Below are 16,590 nucleotides of genomic sequence, written 5' to 3'. Positions count from 1 at the left end.
CTCCCTCTCTCTGTCACTCCCTGGCTCGCACACACTCTCTCTCTCAAAATAAATAAACATAAAAGAGAGAAAGAAAAAGAAAAGATAAAGAAAAAATTCAGAATTACCGTGGGAGAAATTCTTCACGTTCAGGTTTGTCTAGGGATTGGACAATATCTGCTGCTTCAATGTACAACTTTAAAGTAGAAGACAAAAACACAACTTACTATGTATAAACCTTAAATTGCTAGAAAAATTGGTTTTTCTCTTCCATGGTTATTTAATAGTCATTAAGGAAATCAATGATAAAAATGCCAAACCAGATTAATACATTAAAAAATATGATTTTTATACAGTATACATTCCTGTATTACTTCATTAAAACAATGGTTAAACCTGAAGGAACTGTTAAAAGATATAATTTGATTCATGTCACTTAGCCATCTTAAAAATGGTATATTCTAATTTCAACAAACAAAAGGAAAATTTCACCTCCAAATCTATACCACAGAGGAAATGACCTAGAAAGCCACAATTTTAGTATTAAAACAAAAACAACAAATTGAAATTAATTAAAAAAAGAATTTACTCTCATTTCCATTTAAGTAACTTATGTGGCTAAATTTGAACTTAGTTAGATGGTTATTTACTTAATTATAACAAGACAGAATCTACATTAGTAACATACTTAACAGATGTATCTAAACCAGACATTTACAACTGAACTTGTACTCTGTACTAAAATAAATCAAATAATTCAACAGCAAAATAGCATTATATGGATACTTTTTAAAACATAAAAAAAGATAAACGTTATATCCAAAATGTTAAAGTGTTTCAAAAGGAAAGGACCTGAAGGGTATCCTTTGATACCCTCTGCCAATTATTCTTTTCAGTAACAAAAGCATAATTTTTTATTCCTTCTTAAGATGTTTTTACCTATATAGTTCTCAAACTTATACCATTCCTATGCTTTTACTTTTAGGAGTTTAAACCTAGGAAAGGATTCTGAAGATTTCTGGTGCCTAAAGATTCCATCCAACTGTTTAAAAGTCCTGAGAGTCCTTGAATGCTAAGCTAATCATACTGGAAAACTAAGTATAAGGGTAGAAAATTCATTCCTTCACTCACAAATGAGAAAAAAATCAACCCTAGAATACAACTTTGGGTTATATTCCAATAGCCTCAACCAATAATCTTGTCAGTTTCAATTAGAGAGTTAAATTTTGGTGGTGTATCACATGTAACTAATGCATCAAAAATATATTTTGAGGTTGCCTTTATAATATATTAATATTCTAATTCATAACATTCACTGCATGGGTGGAAAATTCAATCTCAAGCCTATAAAAATATTGAAATACAAAACTTACCCACTGGCACAAAGGAGAAAATTTTCCTGTTACGGCTTTCAATACTTCTTGGCTAGCAACACCTCCTACTGCTGCAGCAAGTGGGGGTAAAAAACCTTGAGCAGTCCAAGAGAGCCAATGCACAATGTCAGCATTTACTTCCGGCTGAAACACAAGCCATGAAAGATAATAATCTTGGGCACCTGGGTGGCTCAGTCAGTTAAGCGTCCAAATCTTGATTTTGGGCTCAGGTTGAGCACTACCTACCTCCCCCTCCCCCCACCCCACTGCCTGCCGGCTGAGAGCACAGAGAGCCTACTTGGGATTCTCTCCCTCTCTCTCTGTTCCTCTCCCAATTACACACATACTCTCTTTCAAAATAAATAAATAAACTTAAAAAAAAAAAACCCCACAAGTTTTTACATATATACTCAACATGTCAATGACTTACTGTGAGAATTATCAAATTACTGTAGCTTAACTTCTAAAAAAGCTACTCAATTTTCCTACTAGATTTTAAGTCCTAAAAAAGTTCCAATCTCATAATAAAAGATCCAAGTGCATATTAGTTATCCTAAGCAGTATTTCTCTTTACCAGTAACTGCCTATTTTTGCTTTTTGAATCTATGTTACACTAGGGCAAAATTTAAGATTAACTGGAACATCTACCATTTATAGCGTTTGTTAAAGATCAGTTCTGTGATGTCAGTCAGTATTTATAAACATCTAGAATTTTAAAAAACTGTTCTAATGGAAACTATGGGAAAATCTTGATCCCAAATAAATGAAAATAAAAATAAACTGATCCATAAAAAAATAAGGAGCTTTTAGCTGGAGTCTGAAGTAGTAAAAAAAAAAAAAAAAAAAAGAAAAGAAAGAAGAGTCAAAAATAATGAGGCACTAACATTGTTAGAAAAAAAGTGAGAGTAACATGGTAATTTTGCATATTTAAGAGCCAATCATCATAAAGTTCTCATTATCATACTTAAAAACTGAAATGATTGTCCTTGAAATAAGATTTGTTTATTAGCATTTTAAAGGAAATATTGGAGAATTGGATTCTGGAGCTATTGTTTTAGCACAATTTCTTATTTGTGAGAAAGATCTTTTCATGACCTCTGGCTTCTCTTTCTCTTCCTGTTCTTTCAACATTAGTAACCTGAATCTTAACCTTAAGATTCAAATAGGGCTCAACTGCTCTGAAATCCTATGTAAAATAACACTACTTGTGCATTTAGGGGGTAATAGAAGGCTTTTATTACATTCTCGAAGATATTTGTGATACAAAAAGACATTACTATCTACTTACTATTCCACTCACTCCATTTCAGTGTTCTATATGTCATTATTTTTCAACTATTTAGCACTAAACTCAACTCTGATTATAATTTCATTTAAGCTGTGCCCTTTCTGAATGCAGAGATACTGGTGCAGTGATAATATTAAAAATAATGATGAGAATGCAAAGAGAAGAAGGTAATTTGTGTGAGCACCTAGTGTGAGTTGTCTATTAAATCCACATGTAATTTTCAAAATAATCCTAGGAAATATAATTTTTATCATATAGATTAGAAAACTGAAGTTTGAAAAAGTAATTTCCTTATGATTTTATAGCTAATAAGTGAAACTAGAATCTGAGCCCTAAAAGTCTAACTTACCAGTAGGTTACAATATCTCCCAAGATTCTATTATTTTTTAATTAAGAATGAACATAAGGGAATGGAAGCAAAAATAATATAAAAACAGGGAGGGGGACAAAATATAAGAGACTTTTAAATATAGAGAACAAACAGAGGGTTGCTGGAGGGGGGATGGGCTAAATGGGTAAGGGCTTAAGGAATCTACTCCTGAAATCACTGTTGCACCATGTGCTAAGTTGGATGTAAATTATAAAAAATAAATAAATTATACAAAATACAATGTCAAAAAAATAAAATATTAGTTCTGCAGAAGTTCTGAGTAGGAAAGGATAAATAATGGATACAATGAGCAGAGAAGGCTATGGAAAACTTTAAATCTGAACTAAGTGTTGAAGAATGAATTGCATTAGAATTGAAGTGGAAAGGATTCAGTTCAGGGAAAATGGCAACTCAAAGAAGAAGGAATGTGTGTAAAACTGAAAAAGCTGCAATGAATTTGCACGTTTTATATGAGAGGAAGAAAATAAGATCATATGTTAGAGTATGATTAGACTATGAAGAACACCAAAGACCATGGCTGACTTTTAACATGATAGAAAAAATAAAGGGAGCATTGGATGCTTTTGAGAAGAAAACTCGTATGATGAAAGAAGTAGGATAATACAGCAGCAGAGTGGTAGAGAGATGAATAATTTCAATTTGAGTAAGCAGTTCTGGGGCTGATTCAATGAAAAAGTTGTAAGGTATGAGGACCCTAAGCTACAATGAAGGCAGACATAAAGATTAGAAATATTTCCAAAAGCTTCTTTACAGCCACAATGATTAATCAGATATAGAGGAGAAAACCCAAAGATGGCCGAATGAGTGGGAGTAGCTCCGAATTTTGAACAAAGATACTCTGAAAAATTTTGATAGAGACTAGAAAATATGAGGAGTTACTGGAAAAAGAAGGGGAGATATGTTTGTGAGTTCAAATTTGGAAATGTTAAATTCACTATGAAATAGGAATTTAAAATGGAAAATGTCATTCACTGGACTGAAGTTAACTGAAGAAAATAATATAGATACGGAATATGACAAAGGTACACAGTTTCTAGCATTTATTTAAAATATTTTCAACATGTTTCCAGATATTTGCTTGTATTATAATATCCAGAAGTCTATGGAAACCAAGTTTAGAACAGTTAAAATCTATGAACATAGTGAACATTTTTTGCATTGTCAAATTAAGTAAAGAATTTTTAAGATAAATATTTAAAAAAAAAAAAAAAAGAAACAAACACTCAAATCTGGGGAATTTTTGGTTGCCCTAGGATAAATAGCTCAAATCTAAATTTGCCTACACAATCTCTAAAAACAGATACATATCCAACAGAAGAGAAATAAACCAGTGGCAGGGTTTCAGTATCACTAGAAAACAGAGTATTATAAACTTCAAATTACCTGTAAATAGAAAAATAAGTACCAAACTCCAACAAAACTACTTCTGGACGTCACATTGCTATAAGCCTTCACAGAGAGCAGGAAGTGTGTAACCACAGAAAAGAGAATGAAAAGAGAACAGTGACAAACCACAGTCAAAATCATCCTGAGAAAACAGAAGCCCTAGCACTAAGTGCAAAAAGTACTGAACACGTATGTAATCTGGCAGATCTCAGCACTGGCTATGGCGAAAGAACTTCAGTGGGAGGGAGGCAATGATGTAAATAGAAAGAGGGTGACATTCTTTGACGCAGAAGGCTAAATTAAGAAGAGAGAAAATTAATGATTTGGCAGAAATCAAAGAGATCTACAAGACACCAATACCTAACCACCAAAAACAAACAAACTCAACCATTAAAGAAACCCCTTTCTAGTATCCTAAGGGAAAGGAGTTTTAGAAGTACAAATCTGAAAAAGCACCCAAAACTCTTATCCTGCCCCCAAAATAGACAAAAAACAGTTTACTATACAAAAGTAATGTAAGAAGTAAACAGAAAATTAGAATCAAAACATTCCAGCCAATGAAAATTTCTCCTCCAAACTAATTACAAGGCAATGGAAATTTGATTGAGTGAATTATATCCTTAAAGAACACTTGAGAGATGTGGGAAAACAAACAAAAAAACCTCACCTCCAATCAGAAATTCAACTAAATACTAAAGGAACCCATTCCACCACCAATCCTCTCCCCGCAAAAGGAAAAAAATAAAAGAAAATCTGAATCTATGTATTAAAATGGGCTCATAATATGGGAAAAATGGACTGAATGATCAACTCTGAGATACAATCAGTTAAAATTATACACTTTACAGGTGAAAAAAACATACAAAACTACAAGGCAAAAAGGCCAGACTTACTTGTAAGAGTAAAAAATTAAGGTGGCATCATTATTTCTCAACAGTAAGATACCACTAAAGAAAGTAAGGCCTAGAATGTTATATTCAGCCAAGTTGCCTTTCAAGTATGGAGGCTACCAAAAATATTTAAAACATGTAAGAACTCAGAAAAAAACGTAATTCTGAGCTCCTTTGGAGAAATATACTAGAGACCAAACTTGATTTCAAGAGTTACCACAGAGCTACAATAATCAAGATAGGATGGTATTAGCAAAAAACAATGGAAGACAGAAACAACCAATGGAAGATAAAACATTGAGTTCAGAAACAGCCCTACACATATGTGGTCAATAAGTTATTGACAAAGAATACCCAGAATATAGAATAAGGAAAGAATTATCTTTTCAATAAATGGGCTAGAATTACTGGATATTCTACATACCAAAAAATTAATCTTGATCTATACATGGCAAAGTATGAAAAAATGAACTCACAAAAGTATAAAACTGTGTCCAATGAATTAAAAATGTACAGTTGTGTACACTTGACCTACACTTGTATACTTTGCATGGCATACAAAAATGAAGTCACAAACTGTAAAAATTCTGGAAGAAAACACAGGACAGAAGCTGTGACCTTAGATTTAAAAGAAGGTATAAAACACATACCAAAAAAATGATACACTGAAGTTTATCAAAATTAAAAGCTTCTGCTCCTTAAAGACATTGTAATAAAATGAAAAGATGAGCCATGGACTAGAAGAGAATATTTGCAAAACATGTATCCTATGAAGGATTGATATCCAGAATATATAAAGAACTCAATCAATGAGAAAACCTACCTAATTAAAAAACAAAGATTTAAAAGGACAGTTTGTTAAAGAAGAGATATGAGTGGCAAATAAGCAAATGAAAAGATACCAAATTCATAATGATCAATGAAATGGAAATTAAAACCAAAACAAGATATCAATGCACACACTTTAAAATGGCTAAAATCAAACAAATAGATAATACACCATTATAGAGAGAATACAGAGCCATTCAAAATCTCATACATTTCTGGTGGAAATGCAAAATGGTATAGCTACTCTGCAAAACAATTTGGCAGTCTGTTATAAAACTAAACCTGTATCTATCATTTGTCTCTGTAATACACCACTAGGTGTTTACCCAAGAAAAATAAAAACATATGTCCACACCAAAATCTGTATGCATATGTTTGTAGGGGCTTTATTCATAATTGCCCACATTGGAAACCCAAATGTCCAGCTGGTACAGGGAAAAACAAACTGTGGTACACTTATACAATGGACTACTTAGTCAACCAATAAATAGGAATGAACATGCAACATGGATTAAACTCAAATACATTATAATTAGTAAAAAAAATCTAGACTCAAAAGGCTACATATTGCATGATTCCATTTACATGACATTCTAAAAAAAAGGCAAAAATATTCTGGTTGCCGTGGTTTGGCTGGGGGAGAGGGAGATGATTATAAAGAGGCATGAGGAAATTTTCTGGCCTTATGGAAATGTTTTAGATCTTGATTATCGTGGTAGATATAGGACTATACACTTTAATGGTGCACAGCTCAGTTGTCTATAAATTTTTGTATAACTGTACATCTAAAAAGGGTGAAATTTTCTATATCTAAGTTTTATCTCAATAAATCTGATAAATCCCTAATCATATCATTCCTTGTAATCACAGGCTTCATCAATCTATTTCTAGCTTTTCACACTTTTCTGTAACCACTAAATATGCATACATAAAAGGTCTTTAACTTGTGGTTAATGACTCACTGTTTTCAGTTCATTTGTTATTTCCTTTGTTTTAATCACATAAAATATGAGATCATATTATTCTTAACCACTAATGTTAAGACTTTACACTTCCCCCTCATTTTTATACCATAACAAAAACTGTAAAATTTTCAACTAAGTGCACAAACACTGCTAACGTTGATATCTGCTAAAATGAAACTACTGGCCAGCAGGCACTGGCACCATGACATGAAAAAATCGTTTTCTAGGTGATATGTCCAAACATGATATGCAAAATGCAATTAAGAGATATGAATATATAATGGAAAAAGATGATTTATAGGAAAACTTACAGCTATACAGTGAGTTTCAGTGGGTTAACAAAGTAAATCAGAAGAGATAATACTAATACTAAAAATATAGCAGGAGCAGAAAATAGTAATTACTATATGCCATATACTAAGATTCTAAGCACTTCACAAAATTAAATCATTTACTGTTCACAGTAACACTCAGAGACAGGATAACCCTGTTTTATAGATTTATAAACTAAAGCAGAACAAATTTAAGTAACTTGCCTACTGTCACAGAGTCAATAAGCAGCAAAGCTGGGATCTGAAAGGTAAGAGAATATTAATATATAGAATGTTTATCATGTTACACCTTTTTTGATGGTCCTAACTTTGAATACTCACCTTCTCTTCTAGGGTTTCACTTATAGACGTTGCTAGTTTCAAGAGCTCTTCTGAATCTTGCTGGCACCTAGGATTCAACATGAAGCACCCCACTTTCAATATTCTTAATTGCCATAAACAGTAAGTCATATCAAAACTAAAATTTAAGAAATCTGTAAGAAAAAAAGTGGAATTTTGCCAGCAGGTAGCATGAAGTGCTTCCCTGACTTGAAGGTAATGGACTCATAAATACATTAATTAAAAATCACATTTACCTAAGGATAGTATATAAATAGGATAATGGTTTTAAATATACAAGGCAAATACTTTTTGCAATAGTACTTCTGACTTAATAGACCAGAAAGTAAAAAGTTACATAGTGGATTCATAATTCAATAATTCTCAGATTTTTTATTTTAAAAAGTTTAAAAAGTAGCTTTTGAAGATTTCAAAATGGAAAAATTCTTACTGAGCATAATTCCATTTTTAGGAATTGATCTCTCCACTCCAACCAGAAAAAAGACCAGGTCATAATAACTGTTTATAGAGTTCAGTGTATCTAGTAGTGTTGCAACTATGAAGGGCTTTAGTTACTAAACTTTAGTTTCTAAACTACGACATTTAGTTTAAATGTTTTAAATTATAATTTCCCAAATACTGCTTTTATAATAAGGAAAAAAAGTTATTTCAAATGAAGAACATTACCCAATATTTGGCTTGCGACTATAGCTCTCCTGGAACTGGTCCAAGGCAAGCATAGCTGTGTGAATCTGTAAAGGTGCCTATTTGGAACATTAAAAATTGGTCAACAGTTATTGAGTTCATAATATATGACAGGCACTGTGCTAACACTTTAAAAATTATTTAATTCTTATAATAAATTAATTAGATTAATACTATTATTATCTGTATTTAACACATGAGGAAGCTAAGCCTTAGAGAAGTTAAACAACTTGACTTCAAGGCCATAAGCTATATTTAAGCAACAGATCCAAGTTTCAATCTCCGGTGATGTAACCAGTTTTTAGTAGGTTATTCCTATGAAAGAGTAATATCAACTAAACAACACCAACAAGACATTTGTATAAGATCAAAATCACCTAATCCTTCTTCTTTATCAAGTTATAAATTTGGAAACTGTTAATACTATTCTTTCCTTATCACAAATGCATTCACTGCTATAAAATTATATTCAGTGATTTAAAACAAAAGAATAAATGCTTCCAAGGTTTTTTAGGAAGAAACATGTATCATATAAAACTCTATATGGTTCAGAAAATCTTTTAGTAAGATCACTTTGTAAAATTATTGAAATAGTTTTTCAATTATCAAAGCTAACATATTATAAAAGTAAAATGTTTTTCTGTTCTTAAAATTTTTCCATGATATAAATCCCTGTTTTTAATTCTTGGGAGTCAACTCTAGATATATGAATACAACCTTTATCAAAAAAACCTGACAGAAAGGTACCAATTCCCATGCCCTCTCTGCTGCCTCTCTCAAACCTACAAAGTGTTCATTTACCTCAGGTCTGCCAAAATCCACAATAAGGCACTTTGGATGTTTTATCTGCCTCTCCAATGGTTCCTTAATAGAAACAAAAACTATTACTTCAGAAACAAAAACTATTACTTCAAGCAAGTGATTACTTGACAAAAAATATAGAGCACTAAAAGCAATGCATCTCTCCCAAGGTCTGAAATAAATAAGGTTGGGCTAATTTGATTTAATAGAAATATAAAAGAGCTACCATTCCCCATTGTCTTCTTGCTAGACTTAATCTTTAATTCCACTTAAAGTGGAATAATTGACTAATAAAACAAAACATATACTGTTTCAGTGCTTGTTAAATCTTTCAAATATATATTAGCTTCATCTTTTATCTTACTTAGGGAGTAAGAAGTATGATGAACTCTTTGATGATTCACAAAAGTATAGATCCTCTGAGGTAAACAACTTATATACTCATATGCACTGGTATTCTAGCTATAATTTTTTTTGTTGTTATTAGTTTATTTCCTTAAATTGATCCCACTTCCCTCAAAGTGGGTACAAATTAAAAATCAAAATCTGGTCAGCCCTTAAATTAACTGTTTGGTTAACTGAGTATTATTACTTTTTTCTCTTCTGCCATTCTTCCGCAAAGAAATATATTTTAAGCAAAAAAAAAAAAAAACCAAAAACAAAAACATACTTACAAAGCAAAATGTTTTAGGAGTCTTAACTTGGACAGCTATGCCTCCATGTAAATAAGGATCCAGTTCTGTAGTATCACCAATGCTAAAAGAAAATGGTGATACCACTAAAAGAAAAATAAGAAAACCATTACATGCTGATATAAGTATTTAAACTTGAAGATTTATCATGATAAAGATGGTAATATTCCCTAATTTATAAAATTAGAAGATCCCACTATAAATTTTTTTGGAGGTGGGAGGAAGTGAGGAAAACTAGATAGATTATTTGTCCAGTGTGAACTTAAGGACTTAAAAATTACCAAGAAAACTCAGAGGGGGATAATCATAATGAGATGCTTATTACTAGATATTAGAATATTTTATAAGGCATTAATAATATGTTGATACTAATTACATGCAATTAATACTAAATATAATGTGGTACTTGTTAATGAACAGGCAGACAAATGGAACACTTTGTATGTAGCCTCAAGATTCTGAACTATCACAATCCCCCATTGCATAGATAACGAATGATGATAAATCCTAAGTGATTTAACAAATAACAAATGATAAATACAATAACAACAATAACAAACGATAATCCTAAATTATTAGTTAATTTTTACAAAAACAGATACAAATTCTTTAATATTAATGATGTAACCTGTATTTTACATATCTGGATATAGTCTGGGAAACAAAATCCAGTAATTTTGTAATCAAAGATGCTTAACCAACTATAGATCCAAAGTTATTATGAAGAATTCATAATAGGGACTGATTTTTGTCTCTCCTAAGGATCCATTTTGTAGTCATTAGAAGAAAAAAAAAAGGTAATCCATTTGCTAGTCTACACACTCATCACATAATTAGACTTTCAAATGTCCTAAAGATAAACCTGAATCTTCTTAGCTAACAAGTGTAAATATGCCATCTTTGAGTTATAGGATGTCTAGCATTGTCTTTGACTCTTTTAAACATGGCTGGAGAAAAATCACAAATTATGCAGACTAACACTGCTACAAATTCACTATCTTCAACTTCAAATGGGCACTAAATGAAACCTGATAATCTATTTTTTAAAACGTTTAACTCTCCTTAAATCTATGACTTTGGCACTTTTGCTCTCCTTTGGGCAACGATCTCATCTTAGTCTACAAAAAAAAATAAATAAAAATCAAATTCCTTCAACTTTTTGCCAACAAACCCACAAACTTGCCTGCAACAACATCCACTCATTCTTTTTATCCAAGTCACTAACAAAAACATGTCTCCACCTGAATACTTCATTGCCACCTTACTCAACGAACCTAAACTGTACTCATCATCTTCTCTCCAAAACCTGCACTCCTTAAGTGAATAAGTTGCCCATGTTGGATTCTTCGCTTACCTACAATATGAGATTATCAAATTTCCTCTTAAATGTCTTAAGACTTTTGCCATATCAACTCCCACTGCCAGCCCTGCCATATTGTATCTTCTAGTTTCTTGAACAAACTGCCTCTTACTGTTGGTCTCTGCATAGAATATTCTTTTCATCATTTTCCTAAGCCAAAGCAATCTTCAAATTTTAATCAAGATACTTGTCCCCACTGCTGCTGTACCCAAACCGGGTAGATTTCCTTGCCATGTTTAGAGTTCCCAGAAATGCCTGTACTGTCTTTACACTCTCTTGACATCACTGCTTAATGTTAACATGTCCTCACTTGGATTGAATGTTTTGAGTCCAAGACTTAGATCATGTTTGTCTAAGCTGATGAAGTGTCCTCAACACTGAATATACTGTCTAAACTATTAATGTGTTGAATAATGAATAAGTATAAATGAATTAATAAAACACAGGAACTTACCAGTTATTTGTTGTGTCGATCCATTTAACCCTGTCATTCCATTAATTTCTCGAAACATTAAAAACTGTCCTGTCTCAAGTTTGTGAGGATGATTTTCAAGGCAGGTGACAATACCAGGATTAGCCTAAATAAGAGAATTCTACTAAAAAAACAAGTTCATGTATTCCTTTTTTGCACAAATTTCAAATCTCACACAAAATGGACCAGGTTATCATAAAATTCTCAAAACAATCAAAATGGCAAGTCATTCCTTTTCTTCCTTAGTAAAAGCAAGCCTTTTAAGAATTATTGCAAAATAATGATCAATTTACTATTTTATTATGAATGTTTAAAATATAATTTCTGTGTTTGGGGGAGAAGGAGATTCTACATGGAAGTTCAAATATTTCATAGATACAGATTCTTTGCACTTAAAAATATTCAAGGTTATCAAATATAAGTTTTAAAGTCATGTTATAAAAAAATCTGTGCATAAAAGACAAGTCTAACTTTGAAGATGAAAGAAATGCAAGAAAGGGCAGAGATTTAAATTTTTTTTTTAATTTTATTTTTAGAGAGACACAGAGCGAGAAAGTTAGTGCTCAAGTGGCTGAGGGGGCAGAGGGAGAGATAGAATCTCAAGAAGTCTCCACATTCAGTGAGGGGCCTGACACAGGGCTCACAATCCCACGACTGTGAGATCATGACTTGAGCCAAAATCAAGGGTTGTACGCTCAACTGACTGAGCCATCCAGGTGTCCCAAGAAGGATGGAGATTTAAAGCCAGAAAACTGGTAATTTAAAATTTGCTGCCCAACATGTTAAAGGATAAAAAAATATTGTGTAGCTCAGCTTATCAGGACAAAAATAGGAAGAAATTGACCTATCTCACCAAAGAGGATGGATGAGATAGGTCCAAGGCCCAGAAATTTGCTTATTAATGCATATAATCCAACACACTGGTTGAATAAGGTGGTAATAATTTAATCTACATAAAACCTAAAGAGAATTATCATCCTTTCTTTCTTAACTGTGAAGATTCTGAAAATTGTCCTGTGGCTTAATGATCTGGGTAAGAATTAAGATTATGATCACAAACATGTATATAAAATTAACATAATGTGGGTTTACTAATATCTCAAGAAGAATAAAATTCATAAGGACTTTATTAAAAAAGAGAAATACTTTTGCATATAAGTTAAATGGGAACATTTATGGTACTTTCTAATTCTTTGTGGATAACCTTCATACTGCCTACACTATTTAAGAAAAGAAAATACCAATGCAATACCAGATTCCAACTACTTCCTGGAGCCTATTCTATTCTAACTGTATGATGTTCGCAGGGACAAACTAAAAACAAGCACAAAGATTAAAGGTTGAATAATAAATCATTCTGTAAGCACAGAGACACAGAATGATTTTTTTAATGCATTTCTCTTAAAAAGGGGTGAAAAGGCAACATTACACTGGGCTTAAAAATCAAGCATAAATATAGAAACACAAATACTATTATCCATTTGGTTTCTTTGATCTTTAATGTAAACTGATTAGAAAGAATGCAAGTAAAAGTAATGATTCAGACTTAAAAAACTAGGAAAACTGGATCACAATGATATCTCCAATTCTTTTAGGGAATAAAAAACTTAAGCTTACCTGAAGAGAACGTGAAAGTTCAGACTTTTTGATCTAAGGGTAATTAATTCTAATACTTTTTTTCCTCCTCCAAATGTTTTAGAAATATAAAAAATTTTAGAAAAGCTTTTGTCTATAGTGACCTGTGTATCCTCCCCACAGTCTTGTGTTGGGCCAGGTGACTTAAGACATACTTACTACATCTACAATCTGACACAATAAACACAGTTTAGTAAACACTGAATCACACTTCATGCCCAATAGGAACACGACACAGAGCAAAATTAAAATTTATCACAAGCAAATGTTGATCTATTGATTATTAATGTTAGAAGGAATTCAGACACTCTTATATTCTAACTTAAATTTAGTTTTAATATAATATGATCAAGAAATTAACAAAACATTCCCTCATGAATTACCTTAAAATATTATAAAACAAATGAAAAATATTGCATATTACAGTATTTTGCTATTGTCACCTTTAAAAAATGTATTCACATCGGGGTGCCTGGGTGGCTCAGTCAGTTAAGCATCCAAATTCGGCTCAGGTCATGATCTCACGATTTGTAAGTTAGAGCCCTGAGTCGGGCTCTGTGCTGACAACTCAGAGCCTGGAGCTTGTTTCAGATTCTGTGTCTCCCTCCCTCTGCCCCTACCCCACTCATACACACATAAAAATCATTTTAATGTATTCATTAAAAAAAATTCATATACATATACAATAATATATATATATAATCATACTTGCGTTATATTTGAAATGAAAATTTCTTTTGGCTCTTCTCCTGTTGCATCTGAAACTTCAAATTCATCACCAAAATCACAAAACAACCGTGACCAAATTCCATGTACATCTGCACTGATAAACTGTGAAATGATGAAAAGAAGTTCAAGCTTATCTATTTATATAAAAAAAAAAAAACCCCACCTCAAGTACTTTAAGCCTCTTCATGACTTTATTTATAATTAAGATTATCCTTTGGGATATAAAGTGAATCACAAACAGAATACATTATTTGTCTGTGAAGTGGTTCAAGAATCAAGGATATTGGTATTTGAGACTGGGTATCTAGTGCTATATAATTAAAAAATGCAGCACGTCATCATTGTACATTCTATGATTTTTAAATAACAGAAATTCTTTCCTTGCCCTAAAAATCCAACAAAGTACATAAGAAACTGGTATCTTTTGATAATAGCTAAATTATGAAAAAAGTCCAAATGTTCATTAATTGATGAATGGATAAAAAAGATGTAGGATATATACACAATGGAATATTACTCAGTGATCAAAAAGAATAAAATATTGCCATTTGCAACAATGTGGATGGAACTAGCAAGTACTATGCTAAGTGAAATAAGTCAGTCAGAGAAAGACAAATATATGATTTCGCTCATGTGGAATTTAAGAAACAAAACATGAACATAGCAGAAGGGAAGGAAAAATAAAAACAGGGAGGGAGGCAAACCATAAGAGATTCTTAAATATACAGAACTAAGGGTTGCTAAATGGGTGACTGGCATTAAGGAGGGCACTTGTTGGGAGGAGCACTGGGTGTTATATATAAGTGATAATTCATTAAATTCTACTCCTGAAACCATTACTACACTATATGTTAACTAACTTGGATTTAAATTAAAAAAAAAAAATTAAGTAAATTGTACCTATAAGTATTTGAGGTTTGCATGCTGTAGTTTGTTTTTATTAAACATTACTAATTGAAAAAACAGAATAGACAACTGCACATAAATATAATACTAATGTGGCAAAAAAATAAAAAAGGTACACACGTCTTTATAGAATTATAGAGGATATATACAGTACAATGTTAACAGCTGTTACCTCTGGTGATGGGCTTAAAGGTACATTTTTCATTATACTTTTCTACATTCTCTAAATTCTCTTAGTGAATATGTATATATATTTATATTCAGATGAAAACTAAGTACTACTAAATATTTTGGAATTGTATAAAATCCACTATCTTAGAATTAGAAACTTTGGTAAGCTTTGGTTGAACAACAATAAAAAACCTTCAGTTAGGTTTTGCAGGCACACCTGAGAGATATTGCAGGTTCATTTCTACACCACTTCAATAAAACAAATATTGCCAAAAAAAAAAGAAAAAGAAAAGAAAGAAAGAAACCAGTATCTTGGTTCAATGGTTTGAGCAGTGAATTTTTACTTTTCATTTGAGAAAAAAGAAGTATCCATTCACCAGTAGTAGAGTTAATGGAAAAGAGAACAGAGCTAAAAGTTGAAAAGGGAGGCAACAAATAGAAAAAGCTGAGGAACTGACAGTATGCATCAAAGCAAGGAAGGTAAAACTCAGATTCTTTTTTTTTTTTTTTAATGTTTATTTATTTGTTGGTGTGGGGAGGGTTGGGAAGGGGCAGAGAAAGAGGGAGACAGAGGATCTCAAGCAAGCTCTGGGCTCAAATCCAAGAATCTCGAGATCATGACCTAAGCCGAAGTCGGCTGCTTAACTGATTGGGCCACCCAGGTGCCCCAAAAATCATATTCTTAACCACAATCATTAATCCTTTATTAAAAGTGATTTTTGTAACACATATACTCCATTCTAAGAATCTCTAAAGAAAACGTTTTTGTGTCTAATTTCATTTTGAGTTAACAGTAAAGAATTCTTATTCTGTAACACCTATGATCCTGTGTAAAGTGATACTTAAAAAAAATTTTTTTTAATGTTTACTTATTTTTGAGAAAGTCAGAGAGACAGAGTGCAAGCCGGGGAGGGGCAGAGAGAGAAGGAGACAGAATCTGAAGAAAGCTCCAGGCTCCGAGCCGTCAGTACAGAGCCTGACCGTGGGTCTCAAGCTCACAAACCCCAAGCTCATGACCTGAGCCGAAGTCAGATGCTTAACCAACTGAGCCACCCAGGAGCCCCTAAAGTGATACTTTTTTAAACAAAAACTAAAGTCTATTCATATTTGGATATAAAAATGTAGCCCATTAAAACAATTTATACCACCTAGGGGTGCCTGGGTGGCGCAGTCGGTTAAGCGTCTGATTTCGGCCAGGTCACGATCTCGCGGTCTGTGAGTTCGAGCCCCGCGTCAGGCTCTGGGCTAATGGCTCGGAGCCTGGAGCCTGTTTCCGATTCTGTGTCTCCCTCTCTCTCTGCCCCTCCCCCGTTCATGCTCTGTCTCTCTCTGTCCCAAAAATAAATAAAAAAACGTTGAAAAAAAAAAA

The 16,590-nt window shown here is 32.4% G+C and overlaps 1 protein-coding gene across 2 annotated transcripts in view; it reads right to left on the bottom strand.

Annotated features, from left to right (window-relative positions):
* The window catches only part of UBA6 (ubiquitin like modifier activating enzyme 6), a 90,858-nt gene that overhangs the window by 30,607 nt on the left and 43,661 nt on the right, over positions 1-16,590 (bottom strand). For both annotated transcript variants that reach the window (XM_019468513.2, XM_019468540.2), the window contains 8 exons: positions 14,124-14,246; positions 11,763-11,886; positions 9,931-10,034; positions 9,257-9,319; positions 8,438-8,514; positions 7,754-7,820; positions 1,353-1,496; positions 108-175 (listed from right to left, as the gene is read on the bottom strand). In XM_019468513.2, coding sequence (XP_019324058.2) covers positions 108-175; positions 1,353-1,496; positions 7,754-7,820; positions 8,438-8,514; positions 9,257-9,319; positions 9,931-10,034; positions 11,763-11,886; positions 14,124-14,246 — 770 coding nt within the window. The remainder of the gene's footprint in view (positions 1-107; positions 176-1,352; positions 1,497-7,753; positions 7,821-8,437; positions 8,515-9,256; positions 9,320-9,930; positions 10,035-11,762; positions 11,887-14,123; positions 14,247-16,590) is intronic.

This window comes from Panthera pardus, unplaced genomic scaffold (assembly GCF_024362965.1).
Source record: "Panthera pardus isolate Hobbes unplaced genomic scaffold, ASM2436296v1 HiC_scaffold_13, whole genome shotgun sequence".
Taxonomy (NCBI): domain Eukaryota; kingdom Metazoa; phylum Chordata; class Mammalia; order Carnivora; family Felidae; genus Panthera; species Panthera pardus.
Note: the sequence above shows the minus strand (reverse complement) of the source record. Positions and strands in the feature narration are given on the sequence as shown.